Raw genomic sequence first — 24,982 nt, 5'->3', positions numbered from 1 at the left:
TTTAGTTTCCAAATCCAAAGAACCAACCGCAATCCTCTATCACGTCGCTTGAATTTGGATGCCTCCATGCCAGACATGACCATGGATGAATTGTCCTTCTACGGTGAGGATCATTCCTCACAAGATCGTCACTTCACCGCCAGTCCACAATTGTTGGGTCTTTTGTCACCTGAAGGCTCACCTGAACGTTTCCAAATTGTCGACAAATCCAGCAAATTCCTGCACAGCCGCAAAGCCTTGAACCTCAAATCATTGGCCCCACAAAATGTCAACAGCACCAGCTCAAACACACCCTCCAAGGGCAGTTTCCGTGTATTCCAAAGCATTTCCTCCACTGGCTCCATGGAATCATCCATGGATGATGAATACATGGAATTCTTCGATATGGAAAATCTTGAACCCTCCCAGCCACAACAAAAACAAAATTTCCCCAGCGATTTAAGCTCCTTGATCAGTGGTCAAATCATCAAGAATTCCCCCGTCAAAACCCCAGAAATGCGCCGCCCCTCAGTGAGACGTTGTTTGAGCATGACTGAAAACAACCAATACACCAAGACTCCCGAAAGTAGCCTAAATGCTTCTGTCAACAACAACTCTGCCTCCCGCTTGAACGGCAACTGCAGCTTCAAACGCCCTGAACCACCATCCACCACCTGCTCACCCGTCCAAACCAAACGTTACCGCGGTGATGAGAAAGAAAATTTGGACGGTTCATTCACTGGTCTGCAAAACAAGAACACCTCCCCCTCCTCTTCAGCCGCTCCCCGCCCCAGCCTACGCAAATGCATGTCCATGAACGATGCCGAAATTATGTCTGCCCTCAACCGTTCGGAAAACAATGACGAACCCGATTTAATCGGTGATTTCAGCAAACCCTATGTCTTGCCCTTGATTCCAGGACGTCATCGTGATCTCAAATCGATTAGCAGTGAAACCGTAGCTCGTCTTTTGCGTGGTGAATTCGATGATAAAGTAGCCAATTACAGAATCATCGATTGCCGTTACCCCTACGAATATGAGGGTGGTCACATTCGTGGTGCCAAGAACCTCTACACCCAAGAACAAATTATCGAAGAGTTCTTGTCCCAACAAATGACTGAATTGCAACAAGCCCGCAACGAAGCCTCCGGCAACAAGCGCAACATCATCATCTTCCACTGTGAATTCTCCTCGGAACGTGGACCCAAATTGTCCCGTTTCTTGCGCAACTACGATCGTGCACGCAACACCAATGCCTACCCCGCTTTGGATTACCCCGAAGTCTACTTGTTGCACAATGGCTACAAAGAGTTCTTTGAAAATCACATTGAACTCTGCGAACCCCATGCCTACCGCCCCATGTTGGAACCTGCCTACAATGAAGAATATCGCATTTTCCGTGCCAAGTCAAAGTCATGGAATGGCGATTTGGGTGCCGGCACAACCCGCATGAAGAAGTCTCGTTCCCGTCTTATGCTGTAAACACCAACAGCATCTGATTTATTTGAACAACACCCGCCCACACAAACGCTAATCGCTATGTAAAAAAATATTTGTCATTGTTATGTCAGTTTTTAGTTATTATTTGATTATTAGTTCGTTTTGTTGATTTTTATTTCTTGACCCCCATTGCCCCTTTCCCCTAATTTTGAGACAATTTCCTCGTTTTTTTATTTTATATTGAATTTTATTTGCAATTGATGTCTATTTGTAAAAAAATCCTCTAAAAATTGTAGGAAGCTCAAACCACCTTATTGTAAACAAATTAAGACCCAACCTCCCTCCCCCCCTTCAACCCCCCTCAGTATTTTATAAGAACTATTATTTATTTTTTATAATTTTAGTTAATTTATAGAATTTGCATTTATTTTTTAGTCGTCTTTTTCAAATACCACATTTTTAGTTGAATTTGTGTATAGTTTAAAATTTTCCAATTCCCCAATTTATTCAAATTGTGTGCATTAGAATTCACCCTTCGACCCACCCTAGTACTCATCGCAACCCCCCAAAAAACGTTAATCCAAAAACACACAAAGAAGCTTAAAATTTTAATTTTAACAAATCTTTCGTAAAGTTGAAAACTTTTTACGCACAATTACGCTTATTTTTATGTTAATTCTATTTTTATTTAATTTTAATGATTATTTTTATTTAAAGCAAAGCTTTTTTGTATCAAAAAATGCAATATAAGAAATTAAACAAAAAATCGTCGAAAACAAATAAAAAAAATGTTATGAAATATAAAAATTTGTCTTTTTCCTCCTTACTAATTCAAAACAAATGGGAAAAATTCTAAAATATTTTTTTTTAATTCAAAAAATACAATTTCCTCCAAACAAAAATTTGCTTTCGCAATAATTGAAAATCATTTTTTTAGTTTCCAAAAATAATTTTGAAATTAAATTCGAAGAATTTTGTTAAAGTGGATTACAACAAAAACAAATCGTTTGGAAATTTTGCTTTAATTAAAAAACGTTTTCAAAATAAAATCAATAAATGGAAATTTTTAAAGATTTCTATACTTCACTTTTCCCGGTTCCAAATATGTAATAAGCGTAATTGTAAAGAAAAATTTCGAAATCTTTACATTTCAAGTTTCGAGTTTCAAAAACAAAAAAGTCTTAATTTGAAACAAATTGAAATGCACATTTGTCGAAGGCACACACACAAAATACTCTACATCTGCAAAATTTATATTTATATATTTATTTATTTAAAACTGTGATTTATTTTTTAAATTATAAATTATTTAGGCATATTAGGACCATCTTCAAATTGATTGATGGATTCAATGTCCATATAACAATTAATATTCTTTGTAGGATTTCAATTTTAATTTTATTTTAGATATCCTTTTATGTTATTTGTTTTGTGTTCGTAATGCTATTCATATTCTGCATAAAATGTGGGAATAAAAACTAGTTATGTAAAAAGAAATTAAACATTAAATGTGTTTTATTACAAGCTCTGGGAAGTAGACATCGGATCAACATCGGCGGAGCATAGTTAGTGGATATTCATACTGGGTGGTTGTGGCACAAATAAGTGATTTCGTAGAACTCAGCCGACCTGCAGGTAAGAATGGGCGAATCAAGTCCCCTCTAAACATTAAGGGGTCGATTATGGATAGCAATAAAACTGAAGTTGTGTTGCCAGAAGAGAAAATCATACAATTAAGTAAAGTGAAACGACAGGAATTTTTCTCAAATTTTCTTCAAATTTCAGTGCGAACAAAAATACATGGACGGACGGACGTCACAAAGTGATACTATGTATATACCTAGAAGGAACTATGGGTCTATATCGTTTCCTTTCGTATGTATGTTACATACAAATGTACAAAGACATAATACCCCTTACCACAGTGTTGTGTATAACAAGTATGCATTTCAATGCGGAAATAGAAAATTTCCATTATTAAATTTTTTGTCGGGAACGCAACTGGAGTTGGGTTGGAAAAAATGGTTGGAAATAGAAAATTTCCATTATTAAATTTTTTGTCGGCAACGCAACTGGAGTTGGGTTGACTATCCATAATCGACCCCTAAATACCACCTTTAACAATAAGAACGATAAAAGTTATTTGTTTCGGAGGTTAAATCAGAAACGGAGTCAGTAACCTATGGAGGAACGGAAAAGACGAATAAATCCGCAAGTATAATGACCTATACAAGTCCAATACGACCGCATTACAGAAAGATGGAACGGAAATAATATCGATCTGTAGCTGCTGTATTTAGGTGGAGGCCCCAGATTCATCACATTTGATGAAAGGCGATTTGGATAAAACGTAAATTGGCCGAGCAGACCAAAAAACATATTTTACGAGCTCCTAGATACATATATCGGTGCTCTAACCACGGTATCTAATTATACCCTACACCACTATGTGGGGAGGGTATTATAAGTTGGCTTTGGCCAAAAAGTTTGTAACGCATCGAAATAATGGTCCTAGACCCATACTTATATATACCAAAATGAATGACTCGACGAGCTGAGCCGATCTGAGGGTCCCGGAGGGGAAGAAGCCTATTGATTTTGGTGATGGTCGGATAATATTCAGGGGTCGGAATGGACAAAAAACTTATTTTTGGAAAAAGTCAACGTTTTATTACAAAGCGAATATCTCCGCATCTATAATGGGTATATCAAAAGCAAAACCTGCTAATGAAAGTAGAAAATATCACCTTTTTAACGATGTATAGTAGGTTGTCGTAGGTGGTCAAACAAAGAAGAAATCGCAATAGCCGCTAATAAAACCCATTTTTTATTTTTGCGATTTGAGTTATAATGACGAATATCACAGCTTTGGTTGGGGATGTTCCAAAAGCAAAGCCTGACTGTGAAAGAAGAATTTCCCACCTTTACAATGATTCAAAGCGGGTTGGCGTAGGTGGCCAAATAACGGAGATATAGCAATAGTCGGTAATACATCCCATGTTTCAATTATTTTCAAAATCGCCCTACAGGTCGCAATTTTGATCGGATCGTCACGAAATTTTGGGAGTTAATGGGGGTCCCACAGGGGAAGAAGCCTATTGATTTTGATGATGGTCGGATAATATTCAGGGGTCGAAATGGGCAATAACTTATTTGGAGAAAAGTCAACGTTTTATTGCAAAGCCAATATCTCAGTTTCTTTAAGAGGTATATCAAAAGCAAAACCTGGCAAGGAAAGTAGAAAATATCACCTTTACAACGATGTACAGTAGGCTATCGTAGGTGGTCAAACAACAGAGTTATCGCAATAGTCTGTAATGCATCCCATTTTCCGATTTCCTTGTAATCACGAAACAGGTCGCAATTTTGATCGGAACGTCACGAATTTTTTGGGAGTTGATGCGAGTCCCACAGAGGAAGAAGCCTATTAAGTTTGGTGATGGTCGGATAATATTCAGGAGTCGGAATAAGCAAAAAGCTTATGTGGAGAAAAGTCAACGTTTTTTTTATGCGAATATCTCCGCTTCTGGTAGGAGCATTCCGATGGTAGAAGAAAAGATCTCCTTTATATTGATGCAAAGTATGTTGGCGTAAGTGAGCAAAAAACCGAGATATTGCAAAAGTCTGTAATATATCCATTTTTTCTTTTTATTTTTTGTAATCACGATACTGGTTGGAATTTCGATCGGATAGTCACTAGATTTTGGGGGTAGATGCGGTCCCCACAGAGGAAAAAGATTGTAGTGATAGTCGGATAATATTTAGGGGTCGGAATGGGGAAAAACTCATGTGGAGACAAATTCAAAGTTTTATTCTTTGTGAATATATCGGCTTCTAGTAGGGGTTTCCAACGGCAAAGCCTGTCAATAGAAGAAGACAATATTACCTTTAAATTGGTATAAAGTAGGTTGGCGAAGGTGGCCAAACAAGGGAGATGCCACAATGCATCCAATTCTTTCATTTTTTGCAATCACGCTACAGGTCGCAATTTTGATCGGATGGTCACGAAATTTTGGTTGCTTATGGGGGTCCCTAGAGAAAGAGCCATATTATGTTTGATGGTATTCGGATTATATTCCCTAAAATAAATGTTTACCAGTGAAAAGCGTATGCACAGGGGTAGTGGTGTAGGGTAACACATGGTCGGCCCGTCCCGACTATAGCCTTTGCTCACTTGTTTTAAGGCGATTTTAAGGAAATATGGCAAAACATTTTTGCCCTGCACTGTGAAAGGCCCGATAAAGGATGTTTGACTTCGTGGCGGCTAAACACATGGTAGTTATCAGCATCAGATTTAATACCCATAGATTCACATATTATTTGTTGTCAGAACCTTTTCGTACCCCAAAAAGTTGCAAAATGTTCATTTTTCTTTAAACAAAAATGGTCCCGAGCCACACTAGAGTAATTTCAATGAAATTGGGCGAGCAAAAAGTTTCAACATGTTTGCGGGCTTCTGATTGGCTGGTGTGTCGACATTAGGCCTATTCGATAACTTCGCAAGTAAAAAATATTTGCAAGTTCTTGCAACTATTTGCAAGTTCTTTTCACTTCACTTTTATTGAACAAGTTTGTTATCGAACAGCATTTTGTAAAAGTTTGTACAATTTCAACACCACCCCACAGTCAAATTGCTTCGGGAAAGCACCTCTCGCCCCAACAAAATATAAGCGCAATGGCAAAGTATTGTCCATGGTACAATAAAGTAAAGGTAGGCCACAGCTCACAGCTGATTACAATTTTTTTCTTTTTATGGTCTAATCTGTCAAAAGCAGGGTTGACATTTTGTACTGTTTTTGTCATTATGCAATCATAAAGGTAGATGTATCGCTGAATTGTTCCACCAAAAAACTTCTGCTGTAACACTATATCTTAAAATTGAAAACAAGGACAAAAAATGTGTATTCGCGTGGCAAAATAAAATAGTTGATTTTTTTAGCAAAACTTACGAATGAAAGTTTTATCAAATATTGATATTAATTTAAATTTGTTCCAAAAGTACGGGAATGTAAAAATTACAATTTTTGTAAAAATTCTGCTGACATTTATCTGCAAATCGGATCACGATGTCAGATTAGCCAAACTTGTCAAGTAGAAAATAAGTGAATGGCATTTTTACACTGTCACAAGTTTGGGAAGAACTTTTGCTATTTTTGGAAGACTTTACCAACAAGAATATTCTGGAGCCTAGCTAAAGAAATGTTTTTACACTATATGGCACTTTTAACATATAAAAAGTGAAACTCTAAGTTCCACATGTTTTTGTAATACGGGATAGCTATGCAGGTACATCTACCATTATTATTGTACCATGCCATTTGACGTTTTAAGCCATGGCTGCAGGGTGGCATTTCTCAGTGATTTTCATACCTGGCCTACCTCTCCTTTATTGTACAATGGTATTGTCATTAAAGCTGAAAACACATTCAACGTTTGAGTAAAGTTTTGTGTCATTACTGGTAGAAGAATAAAGAAAAATTGAAACTTGGCAGAATTTTGTCTTTCATTCATTTACCAGAAATGACACAAAACTTTACTCAAACGTTGGATGTGTTTTGAGCTTAATTCGTATTTGTTTTCCAAAGTCCTCGACCACAGACGCACGGTTCGTGCGTGGCCTTTATGAAGTCTCTGCGAACCTATAGTAGTATCGATATCAATCATAATAAATATAGTCATGATAGGGTTTCCCGCCATATCTACGGTGGCACAGAAAAGTATTCATACATACCCCTTACAAAAATGCAGTTAAGCTATATCGTTGGGATTTTTACAGCAACAATTGCAACATGTGGCTCCTTGGTGACATAATAACAATAATTCACTAAATAATTTTGATAAAATATTGGCTTGTTCCCGTACTTTATAAAGTGGTAAAAGTCGTAAAACTTGTAAAAGTCGTAAACGATTTTCATATAAATTTTGTGTACGGGAACGCAAAATGTGTAAAAGTGGAAAAAATTGTAAAAACTTTTTAGTTCTGGAACAGAGCTTATGTTTATTTATTGCAATTAAAGAAATTTATTAAAAATTAATAACTCAAAGCATGGTATAAGTAAAGAGGTAGATCTAGATGAAAACAAATTATAGAACGCTGGTTTTTCCTGAATTCCTAAAACGTCAAAATTACTAAACATATGCAGGGCAATCATGAATAAAAATTCTGTGCGGAATTTGTTCCCTTTCCCCAATATCACACTTTTTAATTTCCATATTTATGTCCAAACAGGGAATATTTTTGTCGATTCGACCATGGTAGAATGATTACAAGGTAGGGTATAGCAAACAGCTGATTACAATTTTTTTCTATTGGCTTGCTTATTCTTTCAAATCAGTATACACAAATTGTGGATGTATTTGTATGGTTTTGAAAAATATGACAAAATATTGTATACATATTAAAATTCAGTCGAAATGAAAATTGTTATTACAACATTTATTATTAATATTTATTACAACAATGTGATGAAACAAACTTTTGAACATATACAGAATCTGACTCTGTAAAGAAAACTTAGCCTCCCATTCATTCTTCGCGTTTTTCGTTAATGATCCAAAATATCGAATAAACAGTACAACCTGCTGCATATTCAGTTATGGTAATTGTGACAGAATAAGCAAATACATTCAGGCCTTGTTTTTCACAATTTGTTCGAACCTGACCTACCTTCCAAATTATTGTACCATGGATTCGACGAGAATATTCCATAATCAAGTGATTCTCGCAGTTTTCAACGTTTTAAAACATTAGTTTTTAAACGAATTTCACTTTTTAAAATTATTTTCCATGCGGAAAATTCCGACGGGAACGCAAAATGTGTAAAAGTTGTCAAAAATTGTAAAAACGTTTTAGTTCTGGAACAGAGCTATAAAGGCAACAAGTGGGTTTGTTTACAATACATTTTTTGAGCATTTTATAAAAAACGCGAAAAATGAATGAAGTGTCAAAGTTTCTCCACATAATCGAATTGTGGATATGATGAAATGAATGCAAAACTGAAGAATTTCTTCCATACAAATGTCCAAAAAACAATTTTAAAAATCATTGAATTCTATTGCTTTTAAAATTGTTTGACATACTTTTCAAACAGCACACACACATACACAGATTGTGTATATAATTTTGAAGTTTTAGGAACACTCGAAAGAAAAAAATTGAAACTGACAGATAGCTTTAGCTAACCTTTTTAATTAAACCATTACTCAAAGCAATTACATTGGGATATTGTTCATTGTTTGTATTAAGTACATTTAATGCATTTTTCATCGAATATAAAAGTTTATAACTAGTTTACATGGCAGGGGATCACATTTCAAGACTACTGACTCTAGATATTCGTTAAAAGTTCACATTTAAAGGACTCATATCGGTTATTTTCATCGTATACCTATCTGGCGGCTGGGGAATCGTGTTAATTTAAGCTGTAAACAGATACAACGTTTGGGTAAAGTTTTGTATCGTTTTGGTCGTTTTTACACTGTTGGGCATGATGCCGAAAAATTCAAATTCATTTGAAATATATGCCGGCAAACAGATAAACGCTGGACTTTGGTATCGTCGTCGCCCTGTTGTTGTTGTTTTTTTTCTCGACGCCCAACGCAAAACTTTAATCAAACGTTGTATCTGTTTTCAGCTTTATAGTTTGCAGAAAAGTTTTTCTTCAAACAAAGATCGCTATATACTAAAAGACCTCAATAATGTATCTATGTACAAATAGAAGTTATCAAACTCAGTCTTTTGTCTTCTAACCTTTCACATCCGATATACCTGATGAGCTGAATTAAACCACCAGTTTACAACTTTTACTACTTTTGCGGGTTTTACCATTTTCAAAAGTAAAGAAACAGACCATTAAAGATTTTTTTCCGAACACTTAAGGCCTGCGTGCATAAGCTGCCTTGCCTGCTTACCTTGCTTACTTCTGATAAAAGAATAAAAAAGAAAAGGGCAACCCAGTTCAAAATTTTCTCGGCCTTCTTTATTCTCTTATTTGAAGCAGGAAAGCAAGGCAATCAGGCAGAGCAGCTTACTTGGCGTTTACACCAGACAGTTTGCCTTCAAATACAACTCTGATTTACTAACACATACATACATTTGTCTTTTGTCTCCCAGCTGTCCATCATTTTTTCACAGACAGCCGGGTTAACAAATTTTTGACATTTTCGTAAAAAAGAAGTGATATGATAATTGAAATGTGTTGAAAACAAAAGAACATGAACAAAACAAAATATGTGAACGGAAAACAAGAAGAAATCGATGATTTTCATTCCTTATTTTACAACTGTTTTTGCAGTTGTCTGGACGCCTACGTCACACAGGCAAGTTTTGGCATTTTGACAATCAATATATGAAGTCAACTGTCCTGTCAGTTGTAAACGCAGGGTTATGTACGCAGGCCTTTAGTCCCTGTCCACACTAGCGTGAATTTCAATAAAAAAATTCATGAAATCAGACATTTTCAGTCCCGGTCCACACTAGAGAGATTTCAATGAAATAATTTCATGAAATTAGGTCTTCTTAGATCAAGTTCCCCACTACAGCAATTTCATAAATTACTTGTGTATGGAACTTGATCTAAGAATGCCTAATTTCATGAAATTATTTCATTGAAATCACTCTAGTGTGGACCGGGACTTAAATCGAATACCCCATTACAGTAATTTCATGATTTTATTCTACAATGGAACTTGATCCAAAAACTCACAATTTCTTCAAATTTTTTTAATGAAATCGTTCTAGTGTGGTCCCGGACTTAGGGCACATATATCACAAAGAGTATTTTAGGATCTAAACGTAGCTGCCCTTTAATTTAAAAGGCGGAAAGTCAAAACTCACGGGGAATTTTCGTTCAGAATAACTATAATTATTTAGTTTGTCAACTTTTCATCTGCATACATACATCTTCGACAGAAATTCAGTGAAATGCACGCTTTAAGGACGCGCTTTGATGTAAACATTGCCTTATAATGACGACTAAATCATACATTTTTTCGTAAATACATATGATTAGACATCGGATTTAGCATATTTATACCCTACACCACTATTTGGAAATGGTATTATAAGTTTGTTTTGGTAAAAATTCACGTAACACCGCGAAATATTCGTCGGAGACCCTCAATGTGGTATACCAATCTTCATATCTCGACGAAATAAAGCGATTTTGAGATGTGAGTCCGTCCGTCTGTCTATTATAAATTGTAATCAAACTCCAGTAGTGCGATTCTCTAACTCAATTTTTGAGTTAACGGCAATTGTCGGTAAAATGAAAATGCTTATAATTTCGGTAACTACCGATGTTTTTCGGTAAGTTAGCGACGAATAAAAAGCAGTCGTAATACCCTAGACAGACGGCAGAGTTAATTTGCATTAAAAATGTCCCAATTTGAATTAATTTTTCACCCTGACAGACGATAGTATCTGCATTTATGAAACAGCTGTTTGTGTTGTTTGTTTGTACCCAGCAGACCATTTCATAAAGCTTTACAAAAGTTCGCCAAAATATGCAAAACAAAAACAGTTTCTACCTTTGATCTTTTCACCACGATGAAGCAAGAATAAATTTAATTTATTCGCGATATTTTTGAGTCTTTTTAATATTATAAAAATATTGCAAAACATTAAAAAACAATTGAGGAAGATACATATGTATAATTTTCGATAGAATTGGTATGGTGGGTAATGAAATTTTTTGTGAAAATAAAAATTTGAAAAAGAGATTTGTTAGAAGGCTTTTTTTTTTTTTTTGTTTCGAACGTTCCCACGCCTCACTTTCCCACCCCTGCCGACCGAGGGGGCGACCTCCCTTTTACGTAGGGATCGCGTACACACCATGATCCGCATCATGATGGGGTATGAGAGGGAAATTGAAAACCAGCTACAGAATTTAAGGCCTGCGTACATAAGCTGCCTTGTCTGCTTACCTTGCTTACTTCTGATAAAAGAATAAAAAAGAAAAGGGCAACCCAGTTCGAAATTTCCTCGGCCTTCTTTATTCTATTATTTTTATTATGTCAAAAATGAAGAAGGAAAGCAAGGCAATCAGGCAGAGCAGCTTATGTACGCAGGCCTTTACTTCATCAGCTAGTTAGTTACTTACTAATACATTTTTATATACTATTGGTTTAAAAATAAAATTATGTTAGATTTTATAAGGTCAAGGCTCATGCCAAAGTCTACATTACAATACATGGAATTAAAATCTACACACATTTTGTTAATAGGATCTCCCATAGAGTAAAAACGATTAGCTGCTATTCTACTCGCGAAAGACCACTACTTATTTTGAAGAAACGCGAAAATTGCTGATTTGCTTTCCCTTTTTATTTTCTTAAACATGGAAATTTGACAAAAGACAATTGATTTTCAACAGCATTGCCATATTGAAATTGCTAAATTCAGTTTAAATTTCCTTTGATTTTGTGCATTAAGAATGTGGATAATGAACGAATTAATTTGAATTAAGGCAGTTAATGCAAATTAACGATAGCAAGAGTGTTGTCAACTTTTTTTCAACTTTTCATTCATAATTTTGCGTTTAAATTTTACCGTGTTTTGTCGGTAACTCAAAAAATATGTTAGAGAATCGCACTATAGGTCGCAATTATGGACCGAACTTAACGAAATTTTGTATGGAGGCCGGGTTCTTACCAAAATAGATACCTATTTTTATTGGTGATGATCGTGAAATATTTAGCGGGTGAAATGGACCAAAAACATAATATTTATCCAATTTTGTAGCGGCTCTGTAGGTCGCAATAATAGCTTGCAATTTGAGATGGCTATCAGATAATATTTAGAGGGTTAAATGGACCACAAATTTTCTGTGAAAATTATGAAAATTTTTAACAAACAGCTTATATTTTTATTCCTGGAAAGTAAGCTGTGCTTGGAAGAGAAAAAACCCTTGACCTTTCTATTGATGTCTGTTGTGTTGGTGTACATGATAACAGAGTTATGCTACTGTCAATTCCATTGCTCAAACGTCAAATTAAATGAAATGGATTTCATATAAGATTTCATTTGACGTATACACAAAGGAAATGACAGTTGAAATCCACTGGATTTCGTAAATGTAAATGTACTATTACAGCCTAATAGTTAGTTTACATTCACGAAATCCACTCGATTTCAACTGTCAATTCGATTGCTTAAACGTCAAATGAAATCCAATGGATTTCAGATGAGTTTTCATTTAACGTATACGCCATGGCACAATTACCCAGGTAGTGGTATTGTAAAATTTTGAATATGTTATGTCAAAATTCTCTTTATGTTGTTAGGGAAATTACAACAAAAATAATTTTTTTATAAAGGGATTTGACATTTCATATTCGAACAGCTGGTGTGATACCTCTACCTTGGTAATTGTGCCATGGTGTACACAAAGGAATTGGCAGTTCAAATCGAGTGGATTTCGTAAATGTAAACCAAGCATAATAAACCCAGTTATTTGTTTGTAATGTAATCACAAACACGCTAGAGGTCGCAATTATAGCTCTAGAGGGTGTTGAGAGGCAAGGCATTAAACTGACAATTGCCGCAAGGAAAATTGCCTAATGTAAATATGGGACTCAATTCTGTTTTTATGAAAATGTGAAATGAAAGCTTTTATAAAGGAAAAAACTGTCAAATGAAAAAAATTATAAAGGAAATATTTTTCATTTCAAATTTTCATAGAACAAGAATCCATCCGATGGACTTATAAAAGTTTTCATTTCACATTTTCATAGAGACATAACTCTAAAGCCACACGCTGAAACTTTCATACGAAACTTTCCCATTATTTTGGCTTCGAAAGCTTCGAAAATGAGTTGCACATACACATTTTTCCAACACGTACGGGAACGGAAAATCACTGAAACGTAAAAAAGCTGGAACAAATGTCAAAGTCGGCGTATCATCCAATCAGTAGTGGAATTCTGTAACACATTTTTGGAGTTACCGACAAATGTCGGTAAAATGAAAATGCTTATAATGTTGGTAATTAACGAAATTTTTCGGTAAGTTAACAACCAAAATATAACTGTTGATAAATCCTACCGATAGCAACAGTGCTGTCAACTTTTATCGATACTTTTCTTTCATAATTTTATGTTTTAATCATGGTTTAATAAGAAAGGTTAGCCAAAGCTTTATGTCAATTTAAATTTTTTCATTCGAGTATGCCTAAAACTTCAAAACAATATAAACAAACTGTGTATGTGTGTGTGCTGTTTGAATAATATGCCAATCAATTTTAAAAACAATCGAATTCAATGATTTTTAAAATTGTTTTTAGACCATTTGTATGGAAGAAATTGGTGAGATTTGCATTGAAACAATCAGTTTATCGTATTCACAACTCGATTATGTGGAGAAAACTTAACTCTTCATTCATTTTTCGCGTTTTTTATAAAATGCTCAAAAAATGCATTGTAAACAAACCCACTTGTTGCTTTTATTTTGAAGTTTTAGGAATTCAAGAAAAACAAGGGTTCTATAGATTTTTTTCATTTAAATCTACCTCTTTACTTATACCATGCGTTTAATAAATTTGGACAATATAGGAAATAATGGTTCAGAATTTGCACATCTTAATTCACATACAGTTTTCCAAAACTCTAGCAACTCTACTTTTTACCTTGAAACAAATTTTGGAAATTTAAACGTGAAAGTTCGCGTAATTGTGAGTCCAAGTCTTGCTTTTCGTTTATGTTTATAAAGCATTCGTATTCCTTTATAATGTCGAAAAATGAATCTTCTGCGCCATTTATTATAAAACTTGGATTTATGGAAGCTAGGCACTTAAATTTGTTTTCAAAATCAAACCGCTTTAAAATCTGATCACAAAGTTCAATGTAAAAGTTTGTGCAGTTTATAATTATTTGCACTAACTCACTTTTCGACAATAATCATGGAAATTCAAACTGTTTTTATAATTGGTCTGTTCCTTTACTTTTTAAAGTGGTAAAACCGGCAAAAGTAGCAAAAGTTTTAATCTGCTTCCATATGAATAGTATGGTGTCTGAAGTAAAGGAACGCTTTTCGAGTAAAAAGTGGTAAAACTTGAAGATTCTTGCACGTAAAGCCTTTACCTAATTAACTGCGTGTTGCGTGTGCGTTCAAAAAAACAAAAACAAAATACATGTATTTGTTTTTGTTTTCAATTTGAAATACATGTATTTTGTTTTTGTATTTTTGAACGCACACGCAGAGCTATAGGTTTCACCCTAAAAATCGGCAAAATGCCGATAAATCGGCAAATCTGGCATCACTGTCTACACATACCTATACCATAATACAAAAGTTCCGTTATTACAACGACGCGCTTCGCAGATTCGATCATTCAGTTTTTGTGTTAATCAATTTTTTTCTTGAAAACGCATCGATAAGTCTGTAAAATTCTAAGAAAGTTCCGTTATTTCCACGCTTCGCTTACTTTCTTGTTAATTCATTCATTTTGTGTGTTCAAGTTGTTGCTTTTCTATAAAACAAATCGCATTTCCACTTTTAATAAGATATATAAAGATTTTTGAGCTGAATTATGTCCGAATTACCGTGTTCAAAATGTCATCAACCTGGAAAATTCTATTGTGAACGATGTTTGGAACCTTATTGCAGTTCAGATTGCCAAATTGGAGATTGGCAAGTGCATAAATCAAGATGCTTCAAAATTCCGTAAGTATTTAGGGGAACTGAACATTCCTGATAGTTTGCAAATATTGATTTGTGTACCTCCTCTTATAGGAACCTGATACCCATGCAGATTTTAAAGTCGGCCACCAGTAATCTAAGCCTTAAAAGTGAAACATCATTTCGAAAATCACATGGCGGTTCAAAAGAAAATATCAACGATACAAGGCGCAGCAGCAACAATAGTGTGGTCTTTGGCGGCTCGAAGGCACGTAATCCTGTAGAATGTGGCGAATCATGCACCGGTGCAAAACCCAAAAAGTTATTACAGGATGGAGATTTTACGCTTGTAAGCAAGACTGCTACTTCCACTCCAATACCTGCATCTATTGATGTAACACCAACAACAGCACCAGTCAGTAATATCAGTTGTACTAATGTTAATACTATTGCTGCAGAAAAGCCTCCAAACTGGCGTATACCTTTTGCCCCTCCAGCTAATGGTTACTTCGAGGTCATTATTCAGTTTGTGGAAGAAGCAGAACAGGCAAACAAACGTTTCTTGTGGGTAACCGATGTTAAGTATGATGGTCCTTTGCGTAAACTTTTAGCCGAAATCAATCGTAATATCAATCAGCAAGAACCATGTAAAAGCGAATTAATATTTCCCGGAGCATTGGTGGCAGCTCCATTGGGAAAAATTTTATATCGGGCAGAAGTTTTAGATTGTTGCGCCGAATCACAAAAGGCTGATGTTCGTCTAATCGATTATGGTAATGAGATGAGAATTCCATATAATCAAATATTTGCGCCCATTCCGATTATGGCCAATTTGAACGCTTACGCTTTTCGGGTTTGCTTGCGCGGTGATTGTGGTCCATTACAACTTGAGTCGGTGTTAACTATTAAAGTTGTTGGTTCTAAACATTCGGAAGGTTATTATAATGTGGAATGTAAGGAGAAGTCCATACCCATGGAACTACCTGTGGAATTATTGACAAAGGAGAAGTCACTGACTGTTGTAAAGTATTTTGTTGATGGTCGCCATGCCTTGCTGCGATTGAGTGCTATTGAGGGACTTGCCTCACTCGACGATGTCTTAAATTCGGAACAAACTATTCAATATGAATTTGATAAAGTGCCAAGTGAAGGAACATTTGTTGCAGCTCGCACCAAAAATGGTTGGAAACGTGCTCGTCTCTTGGCATACTGGGAAAAAGGCCATGAATTTTTAGTTTACACAATCGACGATGGTTTTATAACTCGATCACCACAAATCAAACGCATACCCACTGCTTTTCTAAACCACCCCATGCAGGTATTTGCAGTGTCTACAAGTTCAACAGATTACATGCTATCTGAAACTATGTTGGCATCTGTTAAAAAGTTGTCAATTCAATTGTTGCCTGCAACTTCTGTTACGGCTGGAAAAGATTCAAAAACTCATTTGTCATGTGCCTTATTTGAGGATTCGAGAAAAATTGTTGATGTGGTTATAGCCTCTGTTTTTACCGGCTGTGTTGATGAATTGGATATTGATTTGTGGTATGATCTTCCTGGTCCTGGTTCTTTTGTAACTGTTAGTCATGTCATAACATTCAAGGAGGTGTGCATCGCGGCGCTTGAAAACAAAGATTATGATAAAATATTTGAAAGCGAACATTCTAAATGTTTGCCATTCGAGAATGCTGCTCCAGGCGAACTGAAAACTGGCGTTGTTGTTTTTGTAAGCGATCAACAAGGACATAAATACAGAGGACAGGTAAGCTTATTTTTGTGATGCTCAAAATTAATGTTGAAAATTGATAAATGATTTTTACCAAAGGCAACTTCTTAATGTTTTTGATTTATATTAGTTTGAAAATAGGGTTCAGTGTCTTGGATTCTTCATGGAAGGCTACTACACTATGTAGATTATTTGTCCCATAAGTTGCTTAGAAAAATTCAAACTCGACGTATTTGTGCTTTGTCTCTACAGTTTTGAATATATGTTTTGAGATCTATCTAATTTTCATTTGGTCTATCGGTCTTATATTACGGGAACCGACATTAGTATTTATTCCTCCTATAAGAAGCTACCAACAACCTGATTCAAACGCCTTATGATTTGTCATCAACGCCAAGAGTGCTATCATTCAGCAGTTGTGTTGTGCAGCTGTATGTTGTAATTGCAGTACTATCAGTTGCGAATCTTATCCATAACAAGGGATCACTACCTTATTGCAAAAAATCTTGGCATATTATTCCTTTATCCTCTGGGTCATTACAAGCCCAAAGTCAAGTTCATGGCTGTTAAAATGCAGTGCCATTGGTGTTGTGCAAATCATGTAAGGATGTAATATCACCTTTGTACCTTGAAGTATTGCCACTAGTGTTGTAATGAACTTTTAAGGGAGGGGTTTACAAACACATGGGTTTGTGTTTCTTATGAGTATATTAGGGATTTTTTGGACAGTATTTAACCTCTACTACCTTGTTGCAAAAAAGCTTCGCATATTATTCCTTTATCCTCTGGGTCATTACAAACCCAAAGTCAAGTTCATGGCTGTTAAAATGCAGTCATTGGTGTTGTGCAAATCATGTAAGGATGTAATATCCCTTTGTACCTTGAAGTATTGCCACTAGTGTTGTAATGAACTTTTAAGGAATGGGTTTACAAACACATGGTTTTGTGTTTCTTATGAGTATATTAGGGATTTTTTGGACAGTATTTAACCTCTGTTTTGAAAATAACGAACGCTCAGAATAAAACCAATATAAAGTATAAAGTTTGCCCTTGAAAACCGGTTTAAAATAATGAGGAAGTATAATAATTAAACATATGTATCTCTTTTCCCTTCTTTAGGTTATCAATTGCGAAAACAACATGTATCGTGTTAAGAACGTCGATAAAGGTGGAGAATCTAGCGTTGATCGTAAATGTCTCCATAAACCAACAAATCTCATTAGATATTTACCAGTTCGTTGCTCATTAATTAAACTCATGTACTTGTCAACTGTACCCACGCCCATTGCCTATAATAAGGCATTGACTTCACTGGAAAAATGTATGGAGAATTCTGCTGAATTTGAAGTTTATGTTGATAAAGAAAATAATGGAGTAGATTTGTTGTTCCGTACCAAAGAAAGACAATCGCTGTGTAAAAAACTATTACCTTTAGTTTTCGATGCAGCAGAAGTGCCCGCATCGACACCAACCGGCAACACTGTCATACCATCTCAACCTGAAGTTCCAGCACGAGTTGTAGTAACGGAAAAGTCGCCACCACCACCAACATCGACTTTGACACCACCAAATACTCCCGTTACCGTTGAGGCGCCGCCAATACCAAGTGCTGCTGTAAACTCCCCAAAAATATTCACACTTGATGATTTGGAAATTATACCCATACAATGTGGTGAAAATGCCGAACTCTTTACCTTAGATGCCACGTCAATTATGAATTTAGATGGACCTTATATAACCGCTGCCGATTTCACCAACAAATCCTATCTAAGAAAGTTGGAAACAGACCTAGTAAAAGTTGCTGAATACTGTAAAAGTTCAAAAGCTCCTAAAGGGGGCTATGCTCCACAGTAAGCTACAACTATTGTAAAAGTCTTGCTAATTTTTTAATAATTTCCATTGCTTGATTTATAGGAAAATGGAATTGTGTTTATCCGTGTTTGCCGTTGATGGCCAATGGTATCGTGCCATGTGCATTGATTCTCAAAATGACAACTTTTTGGTACTCTTCCTTGATTATGGTAATCTATCGAAGGTTAATAAAAAAGATATCATGCCAATGGTACCTGAACTCATGTTTCCAGCAAATGCAAATATGGTCTATATTGAAGGTAAGTAAACTTCACTATGATAATATGGAAATTTTGTAAATAATTTGTAATTCCTTTTTAGGCATAAAAACCAAGGAACAAGCCCTAAAGTTTGCAAAATCGTTGGAAGCTAGTCCCATTATCAAAGCGCATGTATCGCAAATCCCAGACAGTGATGCATACCTCGCCAAGGTACGTGATCTGGAGAAAATAATCGCTTAAGCCCTGGAGGTTTATATACGATTTTATTTTTTTTTTTTTAATTCTTGAATTTTGTTTTTTAAGTTTTATCTGACTATTTTATTTTTCTTGACCATTTTGTCTTGTATGCAGTCTAGAGTCTATATGGTATGAATTAAATTCTTATTTTTAATAAAAATGTCGATTTTAAAAATCTAAAGTTGTCTGCTAATGTGAAGTAGTAATTTTGATAGCTTTAGGTCATTTTAGATAAAGAGAGGATGGCTTTCAGAACTTCAGTTGCTTTGTAAATGTCTAAGCATCCAATTCCTCCATCGCAGATCAATCCAAAACGTCACTGTTGTGCGCATTTGAAACTCAGAATACACACGAAATAAGCATCAGGAGGTAGAAAATGATGTTGCGACGCAGTGCATTTTAAAATACATATACATAGACCTACATAGTTCACCTTGGAACTGGAACTACTTTTGGAAGTCATTCCTTTCGATAATTTCGCGCTAACATTTTATAACAGGCCGTGAGTTTTCTCACTCCCGCCTTTCAGTTGCAACGGCAGAGAGACAAAACTCACGGGGTTTACATTCTTGATCGGGCTGATCAGTACACGTAGGTTTTTAGAGCTGAGCTGCGGCGGTAACTGACAACGCAACTGAAGTTTGGTTGCAATACATTCGAGATATTCGGGCATGTTCTGGGATTCACCATGTATTACACATTACACACACACTTCACCGCTCGCCACCAAGGTGTTTCTGACATTCACGTGTGTACCCAGCAAACCAATCGTACCGAAATCGGAACAAAATACGGACGATACGTCTGATCCGAAATCGTGACGATATCTTCAGGAAAGTTGTATGAAGTGGTTGACATAATTTCGGAACGAAATGTCGGATCGATTTCGGTCCAATTTCGTAACGAAATCTGAAGAAAATCCTTGGGAAATTCGGAAAGGAAATTTCTTTCCGACATCGGACCAAAATCTGGACTATTTCCTCTCCGAAAAATCGTTTAGAAACGCAACTGAAGTTTGGTTGCAATACATTCGAGACATTCGGGCATGTTCTGGGATTCACCGTGTATTACACATTACACACACTCTTCACCGCTCGCCACCAAGGTGTTTCTGACATTCACGTGTGTACCCAGCAAACCAATCGTACCGAAATCGGAACAAAATACGGACGATACGTCTGATCCGAAATCGTGACGATATCTTAAGGAAAGTTGTATGAAGTGGTTGACATAATTTCGGAACGAAATGTCGGATCGATTTCGGTCCAATTTCGTAACGAAATCTGAAGAAAATCCTTGGGAAATTCGGAAAGGAAATTTCTTTCCGAAATCGGTACAAAATCTGAACTATTTCCTTTCCGAAAAATCGTTTAGAAATTTGGAAGGACTTTGCTTCCGGACATCAGAGACATTTGGTTTGCTGGATAAAACTATCAAATTTCTTTGTTTTGTGTGTATACAAACGTAAACAGAACTTGTGAGGTACCAGTTGCGACTATTTACTCTTAAATAAAATCACTTTTTTAATGGTAGTCGTACATGACTGTAAACTTGGAACTAGTACCATACCACCAACAGGTAATGCATAGAGGGTCAATTGGTTACCTCCTATGACATCCCCATGTTAAAGTTTACAGTTGATTGCACTGTGAGGGGTCTTAAGTGGAACTAGTTACTGTAACCCAGAGAATCGACGAGTTTCCAATGCCGAACTAGTCCATCTTGCAAGTGGGAAAATCAAGAATACACCCAGAAAATAACAGTGTGTCGAACTCAACAAAATTGGATGTAAAGTGTGTTGCAGAGCAGCTTTGGGTGTGATACACGTGAGGTGCACAGGTGAATGCCAGAACATGCCCGATTAATTCTTTTCGTAATGTCATTTCGTCATTTTTTATAGAGATAGGTAACCAAAGGAGTAGAGAGATCCATGTTGTATCCTTATTTATCTCTGGAAGAAAAATTTCGAAGTGTAAAGTTGGAACAAAATCCGTTACTCTCTTCGAGAGTTATCGTGCGCAAAATTTTAGCGAAACAAATTGACAATTTGTGTGAGATAGGTACCCGAAGGAGCGAACCTATATAGACAAAATATAACGAGGTGCAAAGTTTCCCCCAAGTCTGTTCGAATGATCGAACCCAAAAGCCAGACCGAAAGACAGATTGATATTTGTTTGTTATTAAATTGAATACTCTACCAGCTGGCGGATAAATCTGAAATGTTTACCACAGGTAGAAAGTTTGTTGGGGGAAGTCCATACATCCCGAGATATGGGACTCTGAAGTTCCGAAAATTCCCTTGTTAAAGTAAGAAAAAAATTTAAATTAAAAAAAATGTTGTTCCCGTGTCCTAAATTGGCTCCTGTCCATAGGAGAAAGTCTCAAATCCCCGGCCAAAGGCCGGCTACATAGAAAAAACTTACAATTTAAAAAAATTTTAGATTTTTTCCGCCAGCTGGTAGACTATTCAATTTGTTCCACACTATGGTTTTTTAATCACATAGCAGCCCCATACAACAGTTCTTTCCGATTACAGATGTTTTAATGGTTCGAATTACTGTACTATTCACGTTTTTGGTGAGTTCGTATTGCTGAGGGAACTTAATAAGCAAAAAAAAAAAAACATATCTGGAGAAAGAAATAGGCTGACTTCCGTATCATCAGTTGCTTTACAAATGACAGAAAATCTGCGAAGTATTATCAGGTATGTGATGGGAATCGATTCGACTCGTTTTCCCATAAATATAACAAATAACATCAACTACACACCGTATATATACCATTTCGAGTCTGCAAATCGAGTCGATTCGGTTTTCATCACACACCTGTATGTTTCTTAACGCCGTTGTATTTAACAACTGCGAAGCAACGTGTTTCAAAACGTCAAAAATATGCATTTTTAACGCAAGAAAAAAGCAAACATGCTTTATTTTATTCCTGATGCATTTAGCTACATTTTCGAGGAAAAATGTATGAGTCTGCAACTGAAATTTTGAAATACCGGAATGAAAACCCAGACATATTTTGAATAATTTTTATTTGTCGATGTAACATTATGATGAAGGCAAATTTAAAAAGAAGAAAGCTTTGGTAGATGTCAATAAAACATACATAATTAAATTTTAAGAATAATTAAAAAAGACACACAACTGGAATAATGGCATGCTTTAAAAGAAATGTTTAGTTGTCCCACAATGAGATATGTAACGAAAAATATTAAAAAAAACTTTGATCATGATGACGTAAAATAAGGAATAAAAAAATTAGTATGAGACATGGTATGTGTAGATTATATCTGCTTTAAATCAACTTTGCGTCACGTAATTTTTTTAGCAATTCCTTGCTTTCGATAAATGTTAAGTCCTCAAATACTTTGATGTTGTCAACTTTTAGTTTTTTAAAATTGTTGTCAACATCAAATTCTTTCTCCAGAAATTCAATTAAGTCATCACTTAAGTCCTCAGGAAGACCTGGGAAAATATTGAAAATATTATAAGAAAAATAAGAATTGAATTTAATATAAAATTCCATACCTTCAATTGCGCACAGATTTGTACAACACGGTAATGTCAGGGACATGGGATAGCGACGTATTGCAGCACTTGTTAGCTCACATTCATTAGTAAAATCTATATAGGCTACGAGAAATTTATCTTCATCCAAGACTTCGACCACTTTGCCTCGATACCAACCCGATTGAAATTCAGCAATGCAATATTCTTCAACTCTGTGTTAAGTAACAAATAAAGTGAAACTGAATTGGGAAGCATGTTAATATTTTTAATGCTTACTTTGGTTTATAGGGTTGTCCTGAACCATCATAATTGTATAAGAACTTCTGTATGGCTTGCAGATTTTCAAGGTCCTTTTCCAAAATGCAGCCCAAATAGCCACGGCCTACGTAAGAGTTGTCAACAACAACCATTTTAACATTCTTGGTATTTGCTTCAAATGGTATGATTTCAAAGGGCTAAAATGTATAATAATGAAATCAAAATCTAAGGAACATTTAACAAACTTAATTTACACATACCGGCACCATGCAGGGTTTAGGTATTTGCCTTGGTGGAGGTGGTAGATTCTTCTTCTTACCACTACTACCAGGAGAATTATTATCAGCAACAATCTTTCCTGGTGTCGTAGCTGCAAGTTGAGTCTTTTTCTGAGGAGTTTCTTGTAACTGGTCATTGTGCTGGTTTATAGGCCCCGGGGACATACTATCCTTATCATCACATGAGGTAGTGGTTTCTTTATCACTAAATTCTTGACATTTAGTCAAAATTTCAGTATTAAGTAGTTTCTGCGTATCCGTATAGTAGAGCTCAACATTGCCACCAATTGAATCTGAATCGACAATACGCATTTTAAACTCCTTACCAACATTTTGGGAAATATGCTCAAGGAACTTGGTTTCCATGCTATAGACTGTAACATTGTGCAGTTGTACCATGTGAACATAATTTGGCAAACTTGACATTGTATTCGATATCCTACGCAATTCCGTCATATAACGTAGACCAACCGTTCCATAATCAATAAACTGAACACGTATGCGATTATCTGGACGTGCAGAAAGTATTTGTACACGACACCACTGATCATCTTTTTGGGTAAGAGCGTATGTATTCGCTTTGGGAATACTGGTAACATCGTTTGAAGTTTTTCCAAAATTATCCAGTTTCTTCAGATTCTTTTTATATTCTTCTGTTACGGCTGGATCTGCTGAACGAATATAGCAACGATTAGCCGATTTGAAGCCGGTCAGTATAACAGTGCTACCATCCGGTGGCAATTGTGTGACGGATGGAACAAAACTTAGTTGCCTTGCTTTGAATGCTTGTCTACTCTCTTCTTTGGAGATTTCCACGGATTTTGTCTCAGCCTTGAGCGTAGGAATGGGTTCCCTTACCGAATTCTCCTGACCAGTTTTAATTAGACGTCTACAGAAGAGAACAAAACCGCAAGACCATAATAGATATATTAAATACAAAGTGGTTTTATTGCTGACAATTATATCTACTTACGGCATGGGAAAGCATATGAATCGATGATTGGGCCAATCCTTTCGTTGACATTGAGGTGAGCAATAGAAATCACCACAACGTTCACATTTACATACCGATATTTTACCACATAAAGAACATAAACCGGTCTCGCTTATCGCCAGAGCCGTGCTGTTATTGGTACTTCCATTCTTTATTCCATTTCCAACTCCATTCTGTATACTAATTTCCAGTTCTTCTCTTTCTGAATCCTCACTAATGAATTCACTATTTTCATCACTAGCTCCGTTCGCAGATGCTGTGGAAAGTCTTTGAAAAGATAATAAGAAATATTATAAAAACATTGAAATAGATATTCCAACATATTATAGTTGTATAAAAATATAATTGGTTTATAATTTAATATTTTATTAAGCCGAAAAATTACTTACTTTCCGCGTCTATCCATTTTTTGTATTTTTGTTGAGTTTGCAAAACTCGCTGCCCCAACGCTAAGGGATCTGTCAATTCTATATAATAAAACATTTTTTACAGGGTTGCCAACGTATAGCGTGCTTAACGTCATTGAATTGAAATCATTAGCATACTTCTAGGCGCGATTCAAACCATTAGTCCCGGTCCACACTAACATGAATTTCATTAAAAATTTTGATGAAATTAGGTGTTCTTAAATCGAATTCCCCACTAGTAGATTCTTGCAGGTTCTGGAACAGAGCAATAATTTCATGCAAATTTTTCATTGAAATCCCTCTAGTGTGGAACGGGACTTAGTAAAATTTAATTGCAACATCGAAGGAGATAAAACAACGGCTCAGCAAAAAGTTTGCTTCCAAAGAGGCAGTTATGCGTACTTTACACGATATGTATTTTACATATGGGTTGTCACTAAATGTCACAAAATGTATACGCA

The 24,982-nt window shown here is 35.7% G+C and overlaps 3 protein-coding genes across 4 annotated transcripts in view; 2 read left to right on the top strand and 1 right to left on the bottom strand.

Moving 5' to 3' along the window:
• Positions 1-2,916, top strand: part of stg (string) — a 792,650-nt gene extending 789,734 nt beyond the window's left edge. For both annotated transcript variants that reach the window (XM_073962519.1, XM_073962520.1), the window contains one exon: positions 6-2,916. In XM_073962519.1, coding sequence (XP_073818620.1) covers positions 6-1,461 — 1,456 coding nt within the window. In that variant the 3' untranslated portion in view covers positions 1,462-2,916. The remainder of the gene's footprint in view (positions 1-5) is intronic.
• Positions 2,917-14,678: 11,762 nt separating this feature from the next.
• Positions 14,679-19,250, top strand: Kots (Kotsubu). The gene is made up of 5 exons (XM_073962517.1): positions 14,679-15,079; positions 15,149-16,796; positions 17,880-18,610; positions 18,675-18,871; positions 18,933-19,250. The coding sequence occupies exons 1-5, from the start codon at positions 14,946-14,948 to the stop codon at positions 19,070-19,072; spliced, it is 2,850 nt and encodes a 949-aa protein (XP_073818618.1). The 5' UTR covers positions 14,679-14,945; the 3' UTR covers positions 19,073-19,250.
• A 2,839-nt stretch (positions 19,251-22,089) lies between these two features.
• Positions 22,090-24,621, bottom strand: Veneno (veneno). The gene is made up of 6 exons (XM_073962518.1): positions 24,504-24,621; positions 24,094-24,381; positions 23,103-24,009; positions 22,861-23,039; positions 22,603-22,796; positions 22,090-22,539 (listed from the first exon to the last, which is right to left on the bottom strand). Exons 1-6 carry the CDS (start codon positions 24,518-24,520, stop codon positions 22,370-22,372), a joined length of 1,755 nt encoding a protein of 584 aa, XP_073818619.1. The 5' UTR covers positions 24,521-24,621; the 3' UTR covers positions 22,090-22,369.
• Positions 24,622-24,982: the final 361 nt, after the last annotated feature.

Source organism: Musca autumnalis, unplaced genomic scaffold (genome assembly GCF_047663935.1).
Source record: "Musca autumnalis isolate F117 unplaced genomic scaffold, ASM4766393v1 scaffold_1, whole genome shotgun sequence".
Lineage (NCBI taxonomy): Eukaryota > Metazoa > Arthropoda > Insecta > Diptera > Muscidae > Musca > Musca autumnalis.
Note: the sequence above shows the minus strand (reverse complement) of the source record. Positions and strands in the feature narration are given on the sequence as shown.

Bases quoted from the DNA above. Each gene is read 5' to 3' on its own strand.
- Kots (XM_073962517.1), top strand. From the start codon at position 14,946: ATGTCCGAATTACCGTGTTCAAAATGTCATCAACCTGGAAAATTCTAT. The intron at 16,797-17,879 runs GTAAGCTTATTT...TCCCTTCTTTAG, and splicing joins GACATAAATACAGAGGACAG to GTTATCAATTGCGAAAACAA. The intron at 18,611-18,674 runs GTAAGCTACAAC...CTTGATTTATAG, and splicing joins AAAGGGGGCTATGCTCCACA to GAAAATGGAATTGTGTTTAT.
- Veneno (XM_073962518.1), bottom strand. The intron at 22,797-22,860 runs GTAAGCATTAAA...TACTTAACACAG, and splicing joins GGACAACCCTATAAACCAAA to AGTTGAAGAATATTGCATTG. The intron at 22,540-22,602 runs GTATGGAATTTT...ATATTTTCCCAG, and splicing joins AAATCTGTGCGCAATTGAAG to GTCTTCCTGAGGACTTAAGT.